We start from the raw sequence: 23,846 nt of genomic DNA, 5'->3' as shown, positions 1-23,846 counted from the left end.
TGTTCAAGTCAAGACTTTGGGAAGACCAATTCTACAATTTCATTTAGCAGACACTTTTATCCAAAGTGACGTATATCTGAGAAAAGATACAACATAAGACCAGTGTAAAACCTTTACTGTGGCCTGATTTAGCCATTTCTTTACCACTTTTGATGAGTATTCGGGGTCTGTGTCTTGTTTGAACACCCAGTTATGTCCAACACCCAAATATATGGCTGACCATTTCAGATGATTTCTTCAATATTCCATTCAATTTGTGTCAAGCACCAGTCCCACTCTCAGTGAAACACCCCCGCAGCATAATACTGCCACCACCATGCTTGATTGTAGGCTTGGTGTTCTTGGTAGTAGGTTATGACTTGCGTTTTCTTCCTGATTCCAGTGACACAACTCTGCCATGCACTTTATACTTACAGTTGTTTGCACAGTCTTTTTTTTTGGAACTGCAGCTAATTTGAAATGACTCCAAGTGACTTCCCAGACTTCGTGAGTCTGTCGAGTGTATCAAATTGGCCCTATTTCAATTATCTTTGGAGGAGTCACCAGCTGTAGTCAACCATTATCACTAGGCCATGTCACTAAGACAAGTAGATTAACACAACTTTCTACACACCAAAACTGATTAATCAGGTTGCTATATGTATATTTTTATAGGAATAATTGGAAGCCAAGACTACCATGACATGCATGGTCTTTACAAATGTATGTAAATCTTTGTTCTTAGCTGCATGTTCAAGTTCCATAACTTTTTTCTCAGTCTCATTTTCTGCCTTTCACACAGACGATTCATACATAACAGTAGTGTCATAATCTCTTGCAGTTACAAATACAAAATAAACGGAAAGCTGAAAACACCATTTAGCCACACTTGATAAACACAGACAAACTGTAATGAGGTCAAAAGAAGAGGTCTTCTCCTTTTGGAAAGAAAATTAATGACATCTAAGTCAATTGATCTTAATTTTGATGCTTACCTTTCATTCTTCACTTACGCTACCAAAGTGGCGTTTAGGTTGATTATCACTTCTTGTGATGGATCACATCTGCTGATTTTACCACAAATCATTTTTTGTTGCTTGCCTGTTTTGGTTGACCCTTACAGCTTAGAAGGGAAAGAAACTAAAATAGTTTGTGTTTGCCTTAACAAAAGTCTAGTAAAATGCCAAATGACCTTGGAAACACACAGTGATTATGCAAGTCTGAAAGAAATCTCAAGTAATTAAATCAGTTTGCCTTCCAATTTATCAAATTAGGAGATGATTTATCTGTCCTTATAATCGAACTGGTCACATTCATTTTCATTCTGTCCGTGACATGTTGTCATTTTTGTGGATTTTCCTTAAATGAAAAATGGTGAGTGCAGTATTTAAATGACAAACGCTGAATCACAAAGTGTTTTTTAATAATCACAAATGATTCCCTTTGAATCCAATCACTCCTGCCTCTTCGTTTAGATTTTTTTGAAGAAATTCATCAGAGAATGGTGGAGTTTGTGCATAAACAACAAAAAATACGTAGATTTTTTGGTTTCTTTGTTTTAACTCCACTCAGATGTCCCTGCAGATGATTAGCAGGTGGCATCGCCCTCATTCCCTCAGTGCTTGTTCTGCTCCACCAGCTGAACTCAACATCTCTGGAAGAAGGCAAACTGACACGTTGATGCAACTTCTGCGTTGTGATTTCTCAGTTCTCTGTATAACTTATGTGCCTCTGTTTCCTCGTCTATCTTTACACTTTCTGAACTTTCTTCCCTCTCTGGCAAAACTTCAGTCTCCCCATTGTTCCTCATGTCTCTGCCTGATGCAGTCGGAAACCTTTTAGTCCTAATGTTCTTAAATTGAAGACCTGTCCTGTAAATGACCTCTCTAATTTCCCTATAATGTGTTTGTCTGTTGCAGGCAGAGGCTCCCAGCCAAGAACGTGTATTACTACCGTTGCCCTGACCACCGACGCAACTATGTCATGTCTTTCGCCTTCTGCTTTGACCGAGAGGACGACGTATACCAGTTCGCCTACTGCTACCCCTATACCTACTCCAGACTGCAGCATTACCTGGCCAGCTTGGAGCGCAGGAACCTGCCTTACCTGCAGAGGGAACAGCTGGGACTCAGTGTGGTGAGTTGGGAGGTGAAAAGTGCTGTGAGCAGGTGGAGAGGGAAGTGTGTGAGGGGTGGTAATGGTTACGGCTGGAGCAGAGGAGTCGAATGGTGGCGAAGATTAGAGGTGGAAGGGCTATAAGGCTCAGTGTGTGTGTGTGTGTGGCTGTGTGTGTGTGTTCAGATTAAGGAGACCCAGATTGGTAACTTAGGTGTGCCTGCCGGTCATAACTTCAGCCTCTCATGTTATTATTAGGATTGTTGCACTCTGAGATGACGGACTGTAAGCCTCTGGGTGTGTGTGTGTGCGTGTGTGTGTGTAAATGACTGTGTGTAATCAGCAGAGCTCTCACCTCGGCAGTAGAAGCTAGTGTATCATACACACTGCCTCCAGTCTTGTCTGCTCTTATCAAATAATTGTAGGAGAAAAACTCATTAGAAATGCTTGAGAGATTACGACTTTTTCCTCTGTCCTCCGACATTTGTCAGGGAAAGCTTGCTGCAAGGGGGCCACTGTGAAAGTACAGGTATTTGTGAAGAGCACCTGACCGTAAAATGCAGAGAGGAAACCGTGGCATGTAACGGCTGGTTAAAAACCAAAAGTAATACCTCTATCAATAAAGAATCTGACGACCTACAATAGTAATAACTAGGGACGTCCCTATCAAGGTTTTTTTTTTTTTTTTTGCTGCGATCCGAATCATTTTTTTTTTAATCTGCTGATATCCAATACCATATTCCAAGATAATACACACTTCAGGGTGTTGTGTATTAGCTATCGTACCTGGTTGCGCCACCAGGTGGAGCCTTTTATTGTCTCATACCATAGCGACCAGAGAACTTCCTTGTTGGTAAGCGGAGAGCATTGTGGAGGTGTGGCTAGTAAAGGACACCATGATAGAGTCTTCTGTGAGGCTAAATGATCTCCAGCCAGCTCACTCAATTTATATCAAATTGGGATGGAGTACGACTCATTTCTTTGTCAGTGGTTTTCATTTTTGTATCATGGTTATGCAGCTTTAAATTTATTTGAGCAATGAATCAACTACTGATTGGTGTAACTGCACATGTGTAGTAAAATATTTAATCTTAAAACAAACGTTGCTTAGGTTTTTGCCGATACCAGTCAGTTAAGGATTTCCTTGGTCGGCGCCATCAAAGCGGAGGGTTTCGGACAGTACTAGTAGTAACACTATTGAATTTTGGATGGAGTGTTTTGGATAATGTTTCAAAACTAAGTTCTTCATGCGTGATTCAGTAGTGAAAAGAAGAGTGGAACCCTTAGGATTTCTGTTTTGGTTAATTTGGTGACTCCTGTGGTTAGCGGTTGGAACGGTAAATGCTTCTAGTTTTATTGTAGTGTGAAATAGCATAATCCAGCTCAACAAGTTGGCCTGCAAACATGCCTTTAGCAGCAGAGCAAGTGTTGTAAGTGTTTAATGTGTGGCAACCAAAAGAAAATTCATTGCACAGAGTTGTGCAAATATAGAGTTGTGTGCTAGTAATGTGAGACATGATAGTGATGAAACTCGCACTGTTTTCCCGATTGTAATAGCAATATTTGTTATGTACAAAAGCTTAATAATAATAGTCATATAATATAAAGATTTATTAATTGTTGTTGCAACTATTTAATTTCTCAGGTGTCTTGTAAATGTATCGGCTATCCACATCTGGCTTTTGATTTGCCATAAGAGTCAACACCTTACAGTTTAACTTCAAAGTAATGCGGTGACTGTAAGGCAGTGCAATTCTGAATCATTTGACATTTAAGGGATATTATTTATTGCATGTGTGCACCCTTTAAAAATACGCTAACCGCTGTCGAAGTGGAGAGGGAACGACAGGTTGCGGCAGGATTGCTGTTTCATATAGTTGTTCAAATTGAAAGGAAAAAAAGGCAGTTAAATATCAAATGAAATCAGTATGTGCCATCATAAATATATAAATAAGTCAATAATGTGTCAGCAGCAGCAAATGAGACTGCGTCGGTGAATATCACTGACTGCTCACAGGTCAGCGTTCAGCAAAGGGAGGTTTGCTGCTTATAGAGTAAATCATTTGAAACGGATACAGGGTAAATGGATAAGTGTCATTAAAATACACAGAGTACTGGCAATAAAACAGCCATTTCAGCGTCACGGCTTTGAAAATAATAATGCAACTGAGACGCATTATATCGGATTGATATGAGGTGACACGAGGGACACAAATCTCACTCAAAGCTGAACTCAAAAGTTGCAGCTCTGATCTTTTTATAGTTATTTATTGTGCCGTTTAGTTATTTCCTCACTCAGTTCATAACCGTATTCATTTATTTCTCTGGCATATTTAGTCATATCAGTTTCAGCTGAATGGTATTTTGAAGTTTTAACAATACTGAGAACTCCTGTCTTTGAACGTCTGCACATAGCTCCATAGCTGAACCTCTTTTTCTGTACCTGAATGTTGCCTGCTCAATGATAGAAGTCTGTTTTGACTTTACAGCGTCTTTGTTTGCATCTTCAGTTTACGTTTTGTTATGACAGGCAGAAGGATGAGTCGTTCTCATCAACTAGATATTATTTAAAGTAGATCTACTGTGTCCCCTGTTGATGGTAAAATTCACATTTACCCCAAATCACTGAGTTTAATATTGATCTGTTAATGTAAGAGTTGAATCCAGACCAGAAGTAGTGGGATTGGAAGTCCAGCTACAGGTACGACATAGAAAGAAAAGTTGATTACCTTGAGGTTTTCACATTGCCACCAACCTCTAAACCTCTGTGTTTAATGCACAGCATTTTCTCCGGTTGCTTCAAAGGAAAAAACATCCAAAAGTTCACCGATTGAAGACAATTAATGTGAAGGAGACATCACTTTCAGCGTTCTCAACCTCGTGAGGTTTCGCTAGGGTCTACATGATCTGAAAATCAGCTGCATGCAGTGCAACATTCACCTAAATTTGTGCTTGGGAGTAGTGTGCATTAGGGATTGACCACTCCGTATCCTGGACGATTATTTGTATCTTATAATTGCTACTGATTTTTCCGACTATCTGCATTGTCTGTTTATTTTCACCAACTCTCAAACAACGTTAGCCTAGCCCTGCTAGACCCATGTTCTGAAGGCACAAGGGTCTAGGGACGCTCGACAGGGAGGGAGGCGGGCTAAAAGGTTGTCTATCAAATCCCTCTGCAGCAATTGGGTAGGTATACAACCAATCAGCGCAACGAATAGGCTCCTAAAGCGCCGGAAATCAGAGGATGCGGTAGTTCGGTGAAGCCTTATTTATACAGTCAATGGGTGAAGCTCAAGTATATTACAGACATATTAACAGAAAGATTATTCAGAGTCGGTGCTAATGGAGCTCAACGACTGTTGTCGTTTTTGTTGTCGATCCTGGCAGAGAATTAAATTCGTTGCCGTGGGTTGTCTAGCGTGGCTAGGCTAGTTGTTTCCGGTTGTTTCTGTCAGAATCGTCGCGCCTCTGTTGTCACTTAGTTACGCCCGCCTTCTGACTCTACACTTCATGGTGATTCGTCGGCCAGTTTTAGGAGAATCCAGCCTCGAGCCTTATGGAGGGTAACTAGACCCAGTCTGGCAGAGAATTAAATTCGTTGCCGTGGGTTGTCTAGTGCGGCTAGGCTAAAACAACGTCCCATCCGCATCACAATCTGGTTGGTAACAACCAGCCAGCATTAAATGCTACCGTAGTGCTGAGCTGTGCTTTAGCAGATGTTGCTGAAGCTGTAAGAAACACTGCAGTCTAACACAAGTATGCCCAGTTTACCCCGTTTTTATAAAAAAAAGAAATAGATTCACTTGCAGCTGGAACTTAATTTGCAGGCTATAATGCTGGATTACATGAATCACCTACACACGTGGACAAAATTGTTGGTACCCCTCAGTTAAAGAAGGAAAAACCCACAATTCTCACTGAAATCACTTGAAACTCACAAAAGTAACAATAAATAAAAAAATTTGGAAAATTAAATAATCAAAAACAGCCATTACTTTTGAATTGTTGATTAACATAATTATTTAAAAAAACAAACTAATGAAACAGGCCTGGACAAAAATGATGGTACCTCTATAAAAGATTGAAAACTATTTGACCAGAGTGACATGATTAACTCAGGTGTGTCATTTAATTGACATCACAGGTGTTTCCAAACTCATAATCAGTCAGTCTGCCTATTTAAAGGGAGACAAGTAGTCACCCTGCTGTTTGGTGAAAAGGTGTGTACCACACTGAACATGGACAACAGAAAGCGAAGGAGAGAATTGTCCCAGGACATCCGAAAAAAAATTATAGACAAACATCTTAAAGGTAAAGGCTATAAGACCATCTCTAAACAGCTTGAAGTTCCTGTGACAACAGTGGCTCATATTATTCAGAAGTTCAAGACCCACGGGACAGTAGCCAACCTCCCTGGACGTGGCCGCAAGAGGAAAATTGATGACAAATTGAAGAGACGGATCGTTGGAATTGTATCCAAAGAGCCCAGAGCAACCTCCAAAGAAATTAAAGGTGAACTCCAAGGCCAAGGTACATCAGTGTCAGATCGCACCATTCGTCGTTGTTTGAGCCAAAGTGGACTTCATGGGAGACGACCAAGGAGGACACCACTGCTGAAAAAAACTCATAAAAAAGCGAGACTGGAATTTGCAAAAATGCATGTTGACAAGCCACAAAGCTTCTGGGAGAATGTCCTTTGGACAGATGAGACCAAACTGGAGCTTTTTGGTAAGGCACATCAACTCTATGTTCATAGACTCAAAAACCAAGCATACGAAGAAAAGAACACTGTCCCTACGGTGAAACATGGAGGAGGCTCAGTAATGTTTTGGGGCTGCTTTGCTGCATCTGGCACAGGGTGTCTTGAAAGTGTGCAAGGTACGATGAAATCTGAAGACTATCAAGGCATTCTGGAGAGAAATGTGCTGCCTAGTGTCAGAAAGCTTGGTCTCAGTCGCAGGTCATGGGTCTTCCAACAGGACAACGATCCAAAACACACAGCCAAAAACACCCAAGAATGGCTGAGAGAAAAGCGTTGGACTATTCTAAAGTGGCCTTCTATGAGCCCAGATCTGAATCCCATTGAACATATGTGGAAGGAGCTGAAACATGCCATTTGGAGAAGACACCCATCAAACCTGAGACAACTGGAGCTGTTTGCTCATGAGGAGTGGGCCAAAATACCTGTTGACAGCTGCAGAACGCTCATTGACAAATACAGAAATCGTTTAATTGCAGTGATTGCCTCAAAAGGTTGTGCAACAAAATATTAAGTTATGGGTACCATCATTTTTGTCCAGCCCTATTTCATTAGTTTGTTTTTTAAAATAATTATGTTAATCAACAATTCAAAAGTGATGGCTGATTTTGATTATTTAATTTTCAATAAATTTTTATTTATTGTTACTTTTGTGAGTTTCAAGTGATTTCAGTGAGAATTGTGGGTTTTTCCTTCTTTAACTGAGGGGTACCAACAATTTTGTCCACGTGTGTATGTATGTGTTTCTAAGTAATTTCAATCCAAATGAAGGGCAAGACTCCCCCACTAACAATTAAAATTCTAGCAAAGGTATTTACTGATTGTAAATGCATTAAAGGGCGAACACAGAATCGATTCTCGAGCATTGTAAATATGTCAAAAACTCTGGCTTGACATAAACGACTGGCTTCTGTGAGAAAAAAAAGATCAAGCCACAAAATAAACAGCTCTGGTAAGTGGTGGTGTCTTTTTCTGTGCCGTTGTCCTATAACCTGTTGTCACTCGGCAATCTACAGGAGAAAACACTGAAGAAGAGCATAATATAAAGCACATCTATGTTAAGCAGTCCGGCAAATAAAGGGTTAGTGTTTCCATCCATTGTGCTAACTAATCCTCCCCCTCCATCTGTACTACTACTGCTTTGTGTAGAACACGGTGTAAATACGAAGCTATACAATTCAGCCGAACACTATTTTCTCTTTATTTTAAAGCCACGTCATTTCTCCGAGCAAGACGGAGGCGAACAAGAGACAGGACAGACCTGGTTTGGCTCACAGAGTCGGTATTAGTATTCATAGTCATAGAGAGGTTTTATGACCGTATTTTTCTCTTTATGTTCTCTGGGCCTGGGTGGCAGACAGCCCAGCTCCACCCTCTCATATCTCTTTCTCTGTCTGCTCCCTCTCTTGCTGTTACCTTCTCCCCCACTATCTATCACGTGCACATATGCAGCTGCGCACACACACACACACACACATACAGGTCAGGGAGGAAGGGATGAGGAGGGATGAGGAGAGCTTTCTGGCTGCATCAAAGTTTAAAGACGGATTGCTGTAATTTCCAAGGCAGAGTCTTTGGAAACGGTGGAAAACGTCAGGGGCACCACAATAGCTTTAACCTTCTAATGGGTACAGTTATCTCATAAGGATGGAAATAAGAGCCGGGGCCATTTGCGCTGGCGTTCTTCTATCTTGCTGACTAATTTGTTTTTTGTAATGTATTCCCCTGAATAAAATCTCTGCCGTCCAGCCTGCACTGGTAGGCTCAGATAATGTAAAAGAAAGGTTGTCTTCTCTTTTTAATTTTTTACCTGCAGCTCTCTGTATCATTATGAGTGAGGTGGTCGTTACTTTTTTTTTTTTTTTTATGGCTATTTTCTCACCCAAATCAGGATTCACTAAAGCAGAGTGAATTGATTTCAATGTGTAAATTACTCTGACTGAATTTACTCGAGTTGAGCTGCACTGGAAGAAGTCGGTTTAATTGAGGCAGAGAGAGAGAAGCAAATAGAGGCCGGAGACAGGAGAGAGATGTAACGGCTCTGGGATGAATGAAAAGGGCAAACCGGGAGGATTTGAATAAAACTTTCAGATCAGCCTCCTGATTCTCTTCACTTTCACCTCGTTTTCCACCTGACAATTGAGACTTTACAGTAAGAGAGCAATTCACCTGTTCAGGAAAGTCAGTTTCATATCATCATACGACAGCAAGTCTCCAATAAACGGTAAACTTTAGTGTTTTGCCGTTCATCGTCTACAAAAACAGACTCCTGCACACTCTCTAAGTTGTAATGAAGTGACGCTTGAGATTCTTGACGAAACATTTGGATTCAGATACAATAAGCTCTCCATAAATAATAAAAACAACCTTAAATTATGACACATAATATTCTCTTTCACATTGATAAACAAACAATATAAGAAAAGATCATAAATACAGGGCAAATCGGTGCCCCAAACATTCAATAAACATTAATAGTACTGTGGTTTATAGGCAAAAAAAAGCAGTCATTCATCATCTGGCATGATGGAAGCAACACCATCATCTTGTTTCAGTTTTTTAAAAGAGAAAAGGGAGCCAAGATTTATTCAATTAACTGGAATTGCTTGATGATGATACACACCTGTACCTATAAAGCCTTAAAGATCCAGCAGGAACTATTAAGTATCCACATATGAAAGCTGATGTAAAGTTTGTCATCTATGTGTAGCCCAAACATTAAGACTGTGCAAAACAAATGCTTGAGATACTGTTTGAGGAACCTCTCTGTCATCTCTACCTTTAGAATTCATCATGAAAGGAGTTGAAATTGAAGTAGTTGCTGCTATACTTTGATTTCTATAGAATCTCCGTTGATGGAGCCTGAACACAGTCTGAAAATCCTAATTTCTCCAGAAGCCCAGTGCTGTATTTGCACATCTCAGGAATAATCGCATTAAAACAGCATTACAGTGTTAGCCGCTGTATCCCATGTGCTTTATTGTTTTCCCATTAGAGGAAATTCAACCGTCCACTGAGCAGAGCGAGCTGTTGCAGTTTCAGTTAAACAGCATCCACTGTCACAGGCTTTGGTCTGCAGACACACATGTGAAAAGCGTGTAGGTTTTAAAACTGCTAAGCTTTTGTCAGCTGAACTCGTATAAAATGCAGTCCGACATGCATTCACAGCCCTCTTGGTCCTCTTTTCTTTTCTTTGCAAGCCTTTTGTTGAAAATCTTCACTGCTTTTGATTCCAGTTTTAGAAATGCAATGTGCAAGATTCTGAACATTTATATGGGAGCAAACATCTACTGTGCAAAGGTATAACAAAACAATAATAATATAAAACTAGAAAAGCACTCAGACTGCTCAGTCGTTGTATGATTTCTGATGGAAAAGTCCCAATACGTCCGCAACGGTGGATTTTTAATAGGATCGCAATCATGTGATCGTCAGCAGCTGATGCAGCATTCGCTTGTTGTCATGGTTACAATGATGCCGTGCCGCTATCTCGCAATGATACAGAAATCTTTACCAAATCCGTGGATCCAGACTATAAGCTGCATCACTGCCGAAATCTGGTAAAGTGGTCCTTGTGTCATTTCTGACCTTCCCTGAGAATTTCATCCGGATCCTTTTAGTCCATTTTGAGTCATGTCGCTAACAGACAGAAGGACAGATTAACAAACATATGCCAATTGCCGCATAACTCCACCACCTTCCTTGCCAGAGGAATAAATGTGTCGTAAACCTCTGCATGTGTTTGGCACAGGCGTAAACTAACCGTGACGTCACCCTTTGGTTTCAACGCCGAGAAAATGAAGCCCGGATTTTGCTATTTCCTGGTCGCCGTTTTGGATTTTTTGGAGCCAGTGACGTAAAAAGCGTCATCAAACAGACTGGACCGGAGAGCAACTAGGGGCAGGATTGGCTGAGGACTCTCTTATCCCGCCCACATTTTACCGCAGAGGCTTCTGTTGCTGTCTATCAAGTATAGCCACGCCCCCTGGCTCCGCCAACTTTAACGATTTATTTAAAATTCAGTATTGATTTATTTTAAGATCGGCCACCTGATCTCTCATTTTGACCATGAAAACTAACGGGAAAAAAATCCTGAGCTGTAGAACATCAGTCTATCAAATTTTATTTTTTCCAAAAATGAATTGGGGTCTATGGAGAAAAAGCTTTTTGGAGCCACCCCTAGCGGACGGCGTGATATTGCAAGTTTTTGACACTTCCGGGTTGGCTTCAATTCTGGAGCCAGATGCTACGTCCATCTTTATATACAGTCTATGGTTTGGCAACCAATCCAGTTGCATTTACATTTTAGGGCATTTTTAGTGCACATAAATCCCTCAGTTTGAAACTATAGGCTCTTCCCACACTTCTAAAAAGATGAAGAGTGCCGAGTTAGAAAAGTCAAAGTGCACTACAGCATTCAGCCGGTGCCCTGAAAAGCAACACATTTTATGTTATTTGGCTACTTAATGTGCCCACGTTATGTTGCAGATAATGTCAGTGGATTTGAGGATAATTTGCTTCAACATTTCAATGTATTTTACAATGCTAATGCAGGCTAATGGTTGCAGCTGGATTGTCTTTAACGGTTCCTATCTGCACAACCTTTCTGGTTGTAGATGAAAGTGAACAGAGGAGTGTGGTTTGGTCTTTTTTGTCTAATAAATACAGACGGTACTTATTCATTTCTCAGCCTCATAAACACCAATTCACTTTCTCACGTGTAAATTATAGCATTGTATCCTTTTACTGCCATTGATCACAGAGCAATTCACTTTTTTAGTCTGAAAGGAGTTGCCGTGTCCATTTTACAGTTATCCTAAAGCTCACACAGTAACGTGTCTGGTTTGTTTAATTCATACAAAGTGTTGAAACAACCATCTTATGTCACACTGGGAGCAGTTACAAGGTAAGCGGTGGAGAATCCGTGAAATGAATGCTCCCCGCTAAGAAATAGTGTAGCACCTAAACCCCTATAGTTTTGCAGGAATAACAATATAAAACAAGATATAAAATGTTAATTAGTGAGGAGCTGGTGTTTGGATTTTGTTACTGCACAAAGCCAGGATAACTCATCAAATTCGCAGCCAGAAGGCAAATGAGCGCGATAAAAGCGTCAAAGCACTGTTTTGGAACACATTTTTTACCGAAAGGCTTTACTAGGCATTAATTAGTTGGGATTTTTTTTAATGTCATATGTGTATTTATCAGGCCCAACATGTGTTATGCTTTTAAGACATGGAATAAGGAACATTTTTGCTTCATCAGTCTGTTAAAGTTGCAGTATTCTGTCATTCAGGTCCACTTTAATATTCCTCACTGCTTCGTTCCCCAGAGAGCCTCAGTGTGTTGGTGTTGAACTGTGGAAAAATCCTTCCTCAAATCACTTCACAAAACTTGAAGTACTGTCGTTTGTGCATGTTTATTCAATTATAAATAAAATAAAGACCCATGCCGTGTTGAAAATAGCATGGCAATGTTGCTCCTGCTCATCTCGTACGATCGTGGTCACAACTTCAAGGTAACAGAAAGGACTACATGTCTGCAAGTCGCCTCATTGATTATCCGGTTATTAGCTTGTCAGTGAAATATCACCTTTCCCAACACTCACACAAGTGCTTTAAAGACATATACCCACGCTTTCACACACATACACACACACACGTCACCCACAAAGACAAACACCAGAAGAATTTCACTTTTTCCCCAGAGAAGAGGGGTTTGGATTCCTCCTGTTCCTGCTCTGCTGGGTTCATGGCCTTGCGTCTGCTCCTCTGGTCCCTGCCTGTCTGAACATTTCCTTTTGTAGACCATCCTGACAGTATCTGAGTAAACCTCCCTCTCTCTTCCTCCCCCCTGAGGCGTCTGTGTCCACAGAGACACAGAGAAAAAGACAACACGCTTTTGACCCGCTACGATGCTAACAAGCCTCTTTAAAAACATGCCTGCTGCTTTCTTTCTTTCAAACTATTTCCTCATTTCTGCTCGAGTGTCCCCCCAGCCATCTGAAATTGAAAGCACCTTATTTGCCCACCTTGCCTTGTTGACAAAGCGTTTCTTTTTTTTTTTTTTTTTCTCCTTCCCACCAGCCCAGGAGTTGCGGAGGCAGCAGTTTGAGGTTTTTCTTGTGCTCGGCCCGGTGGGGAGGGCAGGGCTATGACACTATTAGTCACCTCTGACATGGCGCTGCCTCCGACTGTAGACCAGATGGAAAGAAAGTGTAAATGAGAGACCTCAGGGTGGCGGAAAGAAGAGGCCACTGACCAGCCTTAAGCCTGCATGCTACTTCCTGGGCCCGTCCTTGCTCACTATTACGCCGCGATTCGGTTCACATCAAGCAAAACTATTGATCTCGGAATCACAGTGCAGAGATGTCACATCCACTCAGTTCTATTTTTCTTCTTAAATCTCACAAAATCAAAGCGAGATTATGATTGATCACTTGTGCTGTGTTGAAGGAAAGTAGCGGTCACTGTCAGCCGCAGTGATTTAACATTACTTAGACTGTTGTGATTGAATTTTAGACCTAATCCTGTCTGCTATCAGTGTTCAGGTACCATGTCTGGGTGTCTGCTCGGTGGGAGTGGAGTCTCGAAGAACTGTTTTTTTCTTCTTTCTTCTTTTTTTTCCCCTTGTGTCTGGAGCGAGAGGAGGGGAGTGGAGTGGAGTGGGCACTGCAGCTATATCTGCCTGGCTGCCTCTCTCTCCCCCCTTATCTCTGTGTTTGTACACTGTGTGCCAAGATCCAATCAATAGCCACTCCAGCCGTGGAGAGAGGAGAAGGTCAGCAGCCACACCGGAGGAGCCTGGCTCGGCAAACTGATGGAGACGCAGGAAACACAGGAAGCACACCGCGGGCCGGACTGCTCTCGTGTTAATAACCGACCTTACGACGTGGACGCCCCATCAGCTCACTTTGTAATTCACTGCACTGTAAAACGTCACCAACAAATGTGGTTAAATCGATGCAGCTGTTGGTGTAAATATATGTTTTACTGATTTCGTTTTCGGACCACTTTAGAACATTTGAAACATTTAAAATGAGTTGAATGAATGAGGAGCTGAGGGTTCACTGAACTCATTACAAAAAACAAAACTAGTACATAAGCAGATTCCCCAGAAATGCAACGTCAGACAGGAAAACCTACCCAGAGACAGATCTGATGGAAACTTGTGTGTCTGTTCTTGTTTCTTTTCACTCTGACTAAATCAATTCTAACTATAGCTGGGTTTCCATTACAGTTTTTCGCAAAATAAAAGCGGTATTTCTAAAAATTCGACAAAGTATATTTGCGCTTTGAACGTGTTTCCATTGAAGGTTGTTCTGGGCAGAAGCATCGTAACTCTCGTAAAATATCATCCCTTAAGATTTCACTGCAGGAAGATGGACGCCCAAAACCTGTTTCTATCTCCTTCTAACACTCTGCATTCCTCTGCTGTTTGCTGTCTAGTATGGCAGTGATGTTTTTCTCAAGAATAATGGCAAGAAAAGTCTCGGTCTCCTCTTCTGTCCACACGTACCGCTCCATGTTTACTCTGAGAGAACTGGTCATGTGACCAGGTACGTCACGTCCGGTGACGTATAATTGCAGAAAAAGTGTTTCCATTGCGCTTTTGCGATATTTTTCAATATCGAAACGTCTGAAAAACCACCTCATGAGAGTGTAAAAACTTTTTATCGATATTTTAGTCCTTTTTTCGAAATTCAGGTGTTTCCATTACCAGTTTTTTATTGCACCATTTACATTTTGCGCATATCTCAGGGTAATGGAAACCCAGCTTATGACAAAGGTTGGTAAAATAGAATTTAGAGGACTTGATGTCACTACTTTGCTTAATAAAATGCATAATTACAAGATACAAATTTACTGAAACGTTATTTTCAGGGGTTGGGTTGACAATATTGTTGGTGATTGTGTCAACTTAACATGATGTGTAATTTAAACTCAAATTTCTGCTCTTGTATTTAACACTAGTTGTAGCAACTAAAGGAAAATGACTTGATAACTTCAGGATTTCTGCCTTCTAAGGATGCAGGGACTATTTCAGACAGTTAAGATACACAATTAAAGTTAATCAATGTTAATTACTAACAGTTTTGTTGTTAAAGTTCTTTCTTATAAGTTAGTATATGAGCTCAAGTTACTCAAGATATGATCAGAAACATGAAAAATTGAAACTTATTGAAGAAAGTTGAACTAGAGCAAGTTAATCTTTAATGTTTACTAACTATAAAAACTTGTGTTCATAATTAGGTATGCAACACCACACAGTTATTCAAGAATAATCAACCTAAAGCAGTGTGTGTATGCTACCAATCACTTCATTAGTGGTAATTTACGACATCTTTGCTTGAACAGGAAATGCTAATTACCTCAACTCAGTATAGTTTGTTGGCTGAACATAATTTTATTAGAAGTAGCCCTAAGAAGCAACGAAAGCTTTGGTTGGTTGGTTGGTTGTTTTTTTTTAACATTATTTAGAATATGTTGAATTAAGTCCCTACACCTGTCGACTTATCATTTCTCTCGGTGTAACTAGAAGCAGCCTCACAGATTGTCTTTTAACCAAAAATAGCCCCAACAGCTGATGCTGTAAGTTCTCAAAGTTAAACGAAGAAACTCCTCAAACTTTAAAAATGTAAAAGGAAAACAAGTCTGTCTGTGACTGCTGTCTGTCTAGTTACAGCCTAATATGTGAAGTGTATTGAACTCGTTTTCTCAAGTTTAGTCAATTTAATCAGCTAGTTTTACACTTACAAGATGACTTTAAGTTCATTAATCCACCTAAGTTGCCATTAACTTGTATTTTTAAGGCAATAGGAGAGCAATGTTTTCCAAAGTGATTGAACTTAAAATGATTTTCAGTGTAGTAGCTTCGACTTGACACTACTATCCATTACAAAACAATAATACATGTATATTCTAAAAATAATTGAGCTGTCTAACACATGAGGAACAGCACTTCTGACTATACGATGAAACACGGTGACTGGCGGTCATATCTCCTCGGCGAGAGCTCTGCACACATCACACATTGTCATCGGCTAATAGAACAGCATGCATTGTGACGAAGTGCCAGTTTTAATTACAGTAGCTAATTAATGCCAACTTGGTCTGAAAGCGGATTCTGATATCTTGAGTTCTTGACACTGGAGCTATTCTGTGAATGGCTCTGTGATTGGTTTGTAATGAGGAGAGCCCTCCAACCACTGACTGCCTCCTTCAAAGGCCAAAACCTGAATAGCCAATCAGCACTTTAACATGTGGATGAGGTGCACGTGTAGCAGCGTGGTGCTCACTTTGTGTTTAAACAGAGGAAGTCCAGACTGGCTGAGCAGTGAAGGCACAAAAAGATTTTTAAAAAAGTGTTTTTCGCTGCAGTAAAACATACAAATGACACAGAAGCAGCTAGAAAGACGACCGCCTATATATCCCCCCAAACAGACATGCTTTTGCAGCTTTGTTAGCATATATTCAAGAACACTTCACCTGTCAAGCAAGCTGGCGCCACTCAAGTAAGTAAACTGCTTTTCCTCTGGCTGAGAGGTAAACAGCTCCAGATAACAGAGTTGTGTGTTTTTTTTTTTCCTTTCGTGGCAGCCTGTTCATGAATGCATTAGCTGTGGCCTAAACATCAAACAGGAGGCAAAAAAGTTATTTTAAAAAGAAAAATGCAAAAGAAAGAAGACAAGGCATACGGCTATATCAGCAGGTGGAAATTTAATTTTCTTTCCATTTTTTTTTTCTTCCTCAACTAAGTTCTGACAAAGTTTCTCTTTTGTTTGTCTCCTGCTTGTTGTTAACTTCACGGATCCTCGCTTTACCCCTCTGCCATTTCCCTCCCTGTTTTTTGCATTTGTCATAAATTGTTCTCTGTTGGCCTCGGGAAGTTTTTGCATTTTCCTTGGCAGCAGCTAACAGGTATCCGGATGAAAGACAGAGTCTCTTTATCATCTAATAATATGTTAATCACTGCCTACAGCAGCGCCAGCGCCGGAGCTGTAAGGAAATTCCTCAAAGATGGAAAGGTCATCGTTGTATCGTTGCAGGTTTCTTGGCAACGGGCCTTGTTTTTATGCTGCTTTCCATTTCGCTTCATTAGCGAGTGACCCTTATTATATCAGATGCTTCTAGCCGTCATGGCGCTATCTGTAGGCTAGCGCAAGAATCTGGAGGGGAAAAAGTGTAGCCGTGACTGTCGTTTTTTGGCCCCAGACAGTTGACTAAAGAGACGGTCCAGTGGGAGCAGAAGATAAGCAGGTTTATGATCTATGTCCTCACGTTATAGTGCTGTATGGCCTCTTATCTCCCACCAATGGTTCCCCCCGGATACTAGATGCTTTATTGCGCATCTCCACCCTTGCATCCCTGCCATCTCTTTTGTGATCAGGAACGCGGTAATGAGGGAGGGAGGTGGCGAGGAGATGGGGAGTGCATTAGGCATGGCTGTTAATGTGTAGCCTACTGTGAAAGGAGAGGCAGTGCAGGTCTGCGGTGTGTTAACTTTACCGTTTTACACGCTGCAGCTCAACTGTGTGTGCAAAAAAAAGGAGAAAAAATATGGCCGATAAATAGATTAAAGTATCACAGGTGAAGCTTTGTGAAATTGGTGTGTGATGTTCACGCCGCGCTGACCCCTTGTTGATCCTTATTATAATGCTGGCACAAAAGCACACAGATTTTGGGTTACTCAGACAGAGATAATATTTATTTTGGAAATTGGAACTTATTCACACCTTAATGGCTTAGCATTCTGCCTCTCTGTCTCTATTCTCTCCCCTTCTCTTGTGCTTTCACATGAATAAGAATTAAGCTAATGAAAAGTTCCCTCAAATGGCTGATGTCTGTGGGCATACAGTGCATTAAAGAGGAGTACTGCGGCCGGCGGTTAGTTCAGAAAGACGTTTATGGAATTAAAGGAGGAGGTTATTTCAAACTGATCCTTTGTAGCAGTCAGCAGACGCACATTTCCCTGTCCTCTTTGTCTTTTTGTGTCTCTCGCTTCTCGGGCTTCAGAGGCAAATCTATTCCCATCTCCACAGCTGCGTTCCAGCCATCTATCTGTCCTCCTCTGCCAGTGGATATTTACTCTGCCCGCTTCCTAGATGACTATGGAGCACTGAGCAGGGAGCACTCACTCCGTCTCATTTGGGTGTCAGGACTCGGTTCCCCAGGGGGACACAAAGAGGAACAAAACAGATAGCGTTCAAGGCTTTTAATAAATCAGAATACACCTTTCTGACAGTGTAATTGCTTTCCATTGCCTGGCCTAAATTCACCGGCGAGCAGGAAAAGGCAGGCAAAAGAGGTGGAGGAAACAAGAGAAGGAGAAAAAAAAAAAAAGACAGGGAGTGGAGAGTAACGCAGAGCAGGCTGTACAGTAGATCATTTGTTCGAGGGGGGAAAAAAATGAAAATTAATGAAAAGAGAGTTGCTCGCCCTCCAAAGGCAGCCAAGCTTGAAATTCACTTTGAGGGAAACTTAATTTGTTGTAAATGGGCAAAAAACATATTACTGCACAGCGCGTAGAGGGGCTGCGCGGTGTGTCCGTCTGCTGCGTCTGTCTGTCGGCGTGTGTTTGTGGCAGATGAGGAACGCTATGCTCTGAATAGCTCAGCTGAGAGGGGGGAAACACAGGAGCCTGTTAATAACTCCAGTAACAGCATTCTCTTTCTACATGACTGCTCTCCAGCACTCACTTCTAGCACGTCTGAATACAACTGCAGGATGTGGAGGAGAACTTGTCAAAAAGTTGCTTGCAGGGAATAAAGTTTGGCCTGTTCACTTTAGGCGTGTGCATATGTTTATATGTCTGTGTGGGTATGCAGGTGTAAGCGTGTTTATGTGCACACCTCACCTGGCATTAAAGCTTCGATTCCCATTTTTTAAGACGGTAACGATACTGACTCGCAGAAGTTGCCTCCATTGTTCCTTCTGTCCTTACTTGCTCTTAGGAGATGTATTCTTTAAGTAACGGTGGACAAAATCCACAATTCTTGTTCAGCGCAAAAAAATTCTTTCAACATTCGTCTTTTTTTATTGCACACTGTTTCCTTGCTTAGAAGTGTCAGGGGGGTGGTTACATTGACAAGGACTTTTGCACTAAAAAGGCTTTAAAAACTGGAAGATATCCTCTTGGTTTGGCTAACTCAGACTGCTGAAGCCCCATATTAGCTTTTTTTTGCTGAACTTTGAAATTCATTTTTGCTTGAAAGAGTGCTGGGGATTATGTCTCCTATCATTTACATTGAAATTGCTTCAGGAAGGGATTTTGACACAGCCAGAATGAACCTAAGGAACAATTATAGCAACCAAAAGCACTGTCAATGTACATATGGGGATGTGTGCATTGTTTTAAGATTGACTTGGGAAGTGGGGAGCTTGTACCTGGAAGAGCAACTTTAAGGTTTGCGACCAAAGTTAATAGCAACGTAGGACAACTGTATAGAAACTGTTATGTCCTCAAGATTTCGATGAAAGCTACATTTCGCTTAAAGCAGCCATATCTTTAATTATGCCTGTCTTTAAGCCTTGATACAATTTAAACACATGGTTTATATCAAAGTTAATTCAACATATAGTTGTCATGATAAGAGAATTTAGCTTTTGAGACTAAAACCGCTTTTTGTACCATGCTGTAAACATGTTTATTTCTGCTGTAAAGTTGGACATTTTAACATGGGGGTCTATGGGGATTGACTTTCTTTTTTGGCCATACTCAAGTGGACTTTTCAGGAACTAGAATTTTCTTGGTTCTCCATTGTTGGCTTTATGTTTTTAGTCCTAGATGTTGCTGCTTGATGCTCATTGGATGTAGGATGCAGGTGTAAGCCTGCCATTGGCTGTTCATGGGAGGTGACTTTATCCTTCGCTCCTAACCGCAACCGAAGAGCAGCAAATGACCAAACTGAAACCTTAAAGTTTTGCCGAGGATTTGGATCTTGCATTCAGGCACCTGCTAATTATCCCCCGCCACCATGAAGTGGAAAGGGGGATATAGGTTTGGCCTCCGTCCGTCCGTCCGTCCGTCCGAGATGAAGGGGACAGCTTTTCTTGGAAACTATTACAGCTAGGATTACGAAATTTAGTGTGTAGCTTCACACCATGGACACCTTGATCAAGTTCGAAATGGAGACCTGTGCGATAATATTTAACAGAGTTATGGCCCTTGATCACTATTTTGGATATAGACTCATAGACATCACATGTGGCGGGGGATATTGATGACCATGTCGTCTTGTTTTTTTTTGTTACTGAGTTATCCATTTTAATGACAGTTCTGACCCTGCATGCAAATGTTCCACAACAGCATTTACACCCATCACTATTTTAAGGCATCCTTCACTTAGCCCCGTCCATGACAACTGTGATTGGTTTAAAGAAAGCTAAAGCGTTTTTTACCCCGATAGCAGAATGATTGTGAGGTGCAGCCGAACCATTATGTTCTACAAAATGGATGACATTAAACTTGATGTGGCATCATTTAAGGGAAAAGAATCAAGCTAGGTCAACTTAAACGATTATAAATGTGGATTCGATGCTAGTTTTCACTCTGGCAAGGCTGAAAATATGCCCTCTATCCATATGCATGTAACAGACCATCTCCTCCAGGGGGACAACTGAAGACAAAAGACAAACAATGGCAGAGAAGTGGAGTTGTTGAATGGGAGCCAGGTCAGTCTATATTTCACAGTTAGACATAACTTCACATTGCATAAATAGCCTTTACCACAAGGGAGAAAGAGGCTGTGCTCCATTTGGCCTTCCCAGTGTGCTGTTTGTTACAAAGCGGCAAGGGCAAGGACATCTGTTTAAACCTTTTCAATGGAGTGTAGGCAGTGAATGAGGTGGCAGGTATGATGCTGAATCTCTGTCAGCCGATAATTAAACAGCAGCAGGTGGTGGAGACACTGTGGCAGATCTTTTGTTTTAGTTTTTGAGTGTTGGCAAAGTTAAAGGCAGATTCAATTTCTATTTGGGCTGAGTTAATAAGACTCGTCTTTGTTAGTCTGTATTGTTTATGATGTTGGTACATGGGGCAATTACACTCTGAGCAGAGCGATGGAGTCAAGCTGGTGTGTGACATCCATCGACTGTATCTGGTGGAAACACACCCAGTCGACACTGAGATAGTCAGGCCTCTGCTTTGTTGAAAACACCTCATTTTCCTCTCAGGATTTGCACTATTTTTGCTTTAAGCAAATATGAAAACATATATTAACTTATCAAAGCACAGATTCAGTAAATATTTTAACTTTCAGGTCGCTCTTGGAGTGCGTGTGCATTTGTACTGCAAACCACAACACAGTTTGTGCACTCTGCAAGTTGTACGTTGCAGTGTACTGTATATTGGTTGGCATTTCTGCAGGGATAGATTACTTTTGAATCGTAGATACAGAGGATTGATCCAGCCCAATATGTTTAGTGATAAGCTGTAGCCGAGAGCCGAGCATGACTGACAGGTCATGGTTAAACTGTATGATCGCAGACGCGCTGCAGTTTTATCCTTGCCCGCAGTTATAGACCTCAACGCTCAACAAATTTATGTGTTAGGAATTCTCTATGAAGCAGATCAGATGTCACATGCTGTCAAATTGTTGGCCTGAGCCTGTTCTGTGTGCTCTCAGCCTCCATTCCCTTAATGTTCCCACAGAACATCCCCTCAAGTGGATAAAAGGGTGTGAATTAGGCATATATTGATCAAATTTTGTGTTCTTGTTTTGATTTTAATTAGTATTTGATAATGCCAGGTCGATATCTGGTACCATTTGAAATACGTTCACATTATTGAAATCAAACCAAAGCATATGCTTGACAGCTCGAATTTCTGCAATGCATGAAGAATAAAATGTGTTTCTGCATCCAAGCTGTTCCCCTAATGTTACGTAGATGGTTATGAACCTCGTAAAGGTCAAGTATGATGCTGTGGGAAATGTAGTGTGCAGATGGTAAAGTGGACTGTGGAGCCACAAGAACCAAAGCACGGCAAAAACCTGTATTCTCTACATGCATGACAGAAAATATATTGTAGATTAGCTGTAGATGCACCACTAGTTGGAGCCTCTTGCTGTTTAATACCGCAGCAACCAGAGGAAGCTTCACTCAGACTGTAAACATGTTGGCTAGCAGAAAGCATTGTGGTGGTTTAGCTAGCAACAGGCGCCATGACGAAGATTTCTGTGATGCTTAATGACCTCCGACCAGAGCTCATGTGTTTAAAACATGCCTTTGTAGCTCATATCTGGTGCCTGGAGACTTAAACAGCATTAACAGCAGCAGACAAATGCTCACTGTGCTACATTTTAGCTATCAATGAATCCATTATTTATTAAAAATACTGATGGTTATGATTTAATCGAGTCAAAATGTGCATTTCTAGCATCTTGATACGAATTCTGTTCTTCCTTTATGACATCTGTGTGTATGTATCTGTATGCATGGAAACAAACGATTAGATTTAGGTTTGCAGGAAAACTGATCAGTTAAAAATGGCCTTGATTGATGTTTCCCAACACCTCAGACCTTTGTTACAAATGTAAAACTCATAAAGGTACATTTATTCACCTGTTCTGGTCATGTGGCTGTATCCAAGTGTTTTGGAAAGGGGTTCATTCTGTGATTCAAGAGGTTATTGGCAAACAGTTTGCACAATCTCCCTCATTTTATTTGCTAATTTACTCTCCAGACAAGCAATTTGATACTGACACCAGAGCCCTTTTAGTAACACTTTTATATCTAGCAAAAAAGTGTATTTTGCTATGCTGGTCTGCGCCGGCTGCTCAGCGGCGTAGTGGTTAGCACTTTTGCCTTGCAGCAAGAAGATCCCTGGTTCAAATCCCGGGGTGTGCCTGGGATCTTTCTGCATGGAGTTTGCATGTTCTCCCTGAGCATGGGTGGGTTTTCTCCGGGTACTCCGGCTTCCTCCCACAGTCCAAAAATATGCTGAGGTTAATTGACTACTCTAAATTGCCCGTAGGTGTGAATGTGAGTGTGATTGTTCGTCTATGTATGTAGCCCTGTGACAGACTGGCGACCTGTCCAGGGTGTCCCCTGCCTTCGCCCGAGTCAGCTGGGATAGGCTCCAGCACCCCCCGCGACCCTGGTGAGGATAAAGCGGTGTATCGAGGATGGATGGATGGTCTGCGCCGCAGATTCCCACCGTTGATATGTGGACTTCCCAGATATCAGCCTTGCTTCCATTGGAGAAACTGACTCACAAACTTAACCATAAACTGGACAAATTTTGGAAACTCTGGAAACCTTGCATACTTTTTTACAGAGACTCCGACTCGTTCACTAACAAATACTAATATCTGATTTTACCCTGTCATGACAGTTATTCCCTGTACCACGTGTCTTCATTTTTGTTTTTTTCTTTTTATTTATTTATTTTATTTATTGTTTTGTTTTGTGTTTTTTTGTATTTCCCCTTTTTTTTATTGTGTACCTGTTTTGCTGCAGCACTTGTTGTTGGGGAGGGTATTTCTGTTTTATATGTCTATTTGTTGTACTTAAATGCAAAAATCTAATAAAAAGAAAATTTAAAAAAAAATGGCCTTGATTAATCAAACTCAAACCAGATGTTTGAGTTCTTACTTGCCAAGTGTGTAGCACAAGTCCAGTCTCAATATACAGTGCTAACTGATGTTCCCTATGTAGGCCAGAAGTGTCAACATCTATATTCAGTCGAGTATATCGGGCACCTGGTTCAGTTGCAGCACTTTGCAGTAGACATTTTAATAACGCTCTCGACAGGAAACGGCAGGGGATGTCAATAAACTGAATATTTGCAGGATAAATCAGATCTTTCATGTGGAATTTCCAGCCCTCTTCAGGCCTCTGCTACTCTCTCCAGTCTATTGGCCTCTCACCCATCCTTGGGCAAGGGCTCTGACTCTTCACCCTCCCCCAGGCTCAGCCCCTCTGACTCTGGCCAGCAGCTCGGCACGCCCGGGGGGCCTGGAGACCCCCGATAACAAACAGCTCCAGCC

General features: G+C 41.3%; 1 protein-coding gene across 1 annotated transcript in view; it reads left to right on the top strand.

Moving 5' to 3' along the window:
* agbl4 (AGBL carboxypeptidase 4) overlaps positions 1-23,846 on the top strand; it is a 410,530-nt gene that overhangs the window by 209,990 nt on the left and 176,694 nt on the right. Inside the window, exon 5 of the mRNA XM_051947376.1 lies at positions 1,899-2,115. Within this exon, the coding sequence (XP_051803336.1) occupies positions 1,899-2,115 (217 nt within the window). The remainder of the gene's footprint in view (positions 1-1,898; positions 2,116-23,846) is intronic.

This window comes from Acanthochromis polyacanthus, chromosome 4 (genome assembly GCF_021347895.1).
Source record: "Acanthochromis polyacanthus isolate Apoly-LR-REF ecotype Palm Island chromosome 4, KAUST_Apoly_ChrSc, whole genome shotgun sequence".
NCBI lineage: Eukaryota > Metazoa > Chordata > Actinopteri > Pomacentridae > Acanthochromis > Acanthochromis polyacanthus.
The sequence above is the reverse complement of the archived record's forward strand: the minus strand, read 5'-3'. Positions and strand labels throughout refer to the sequence as shown.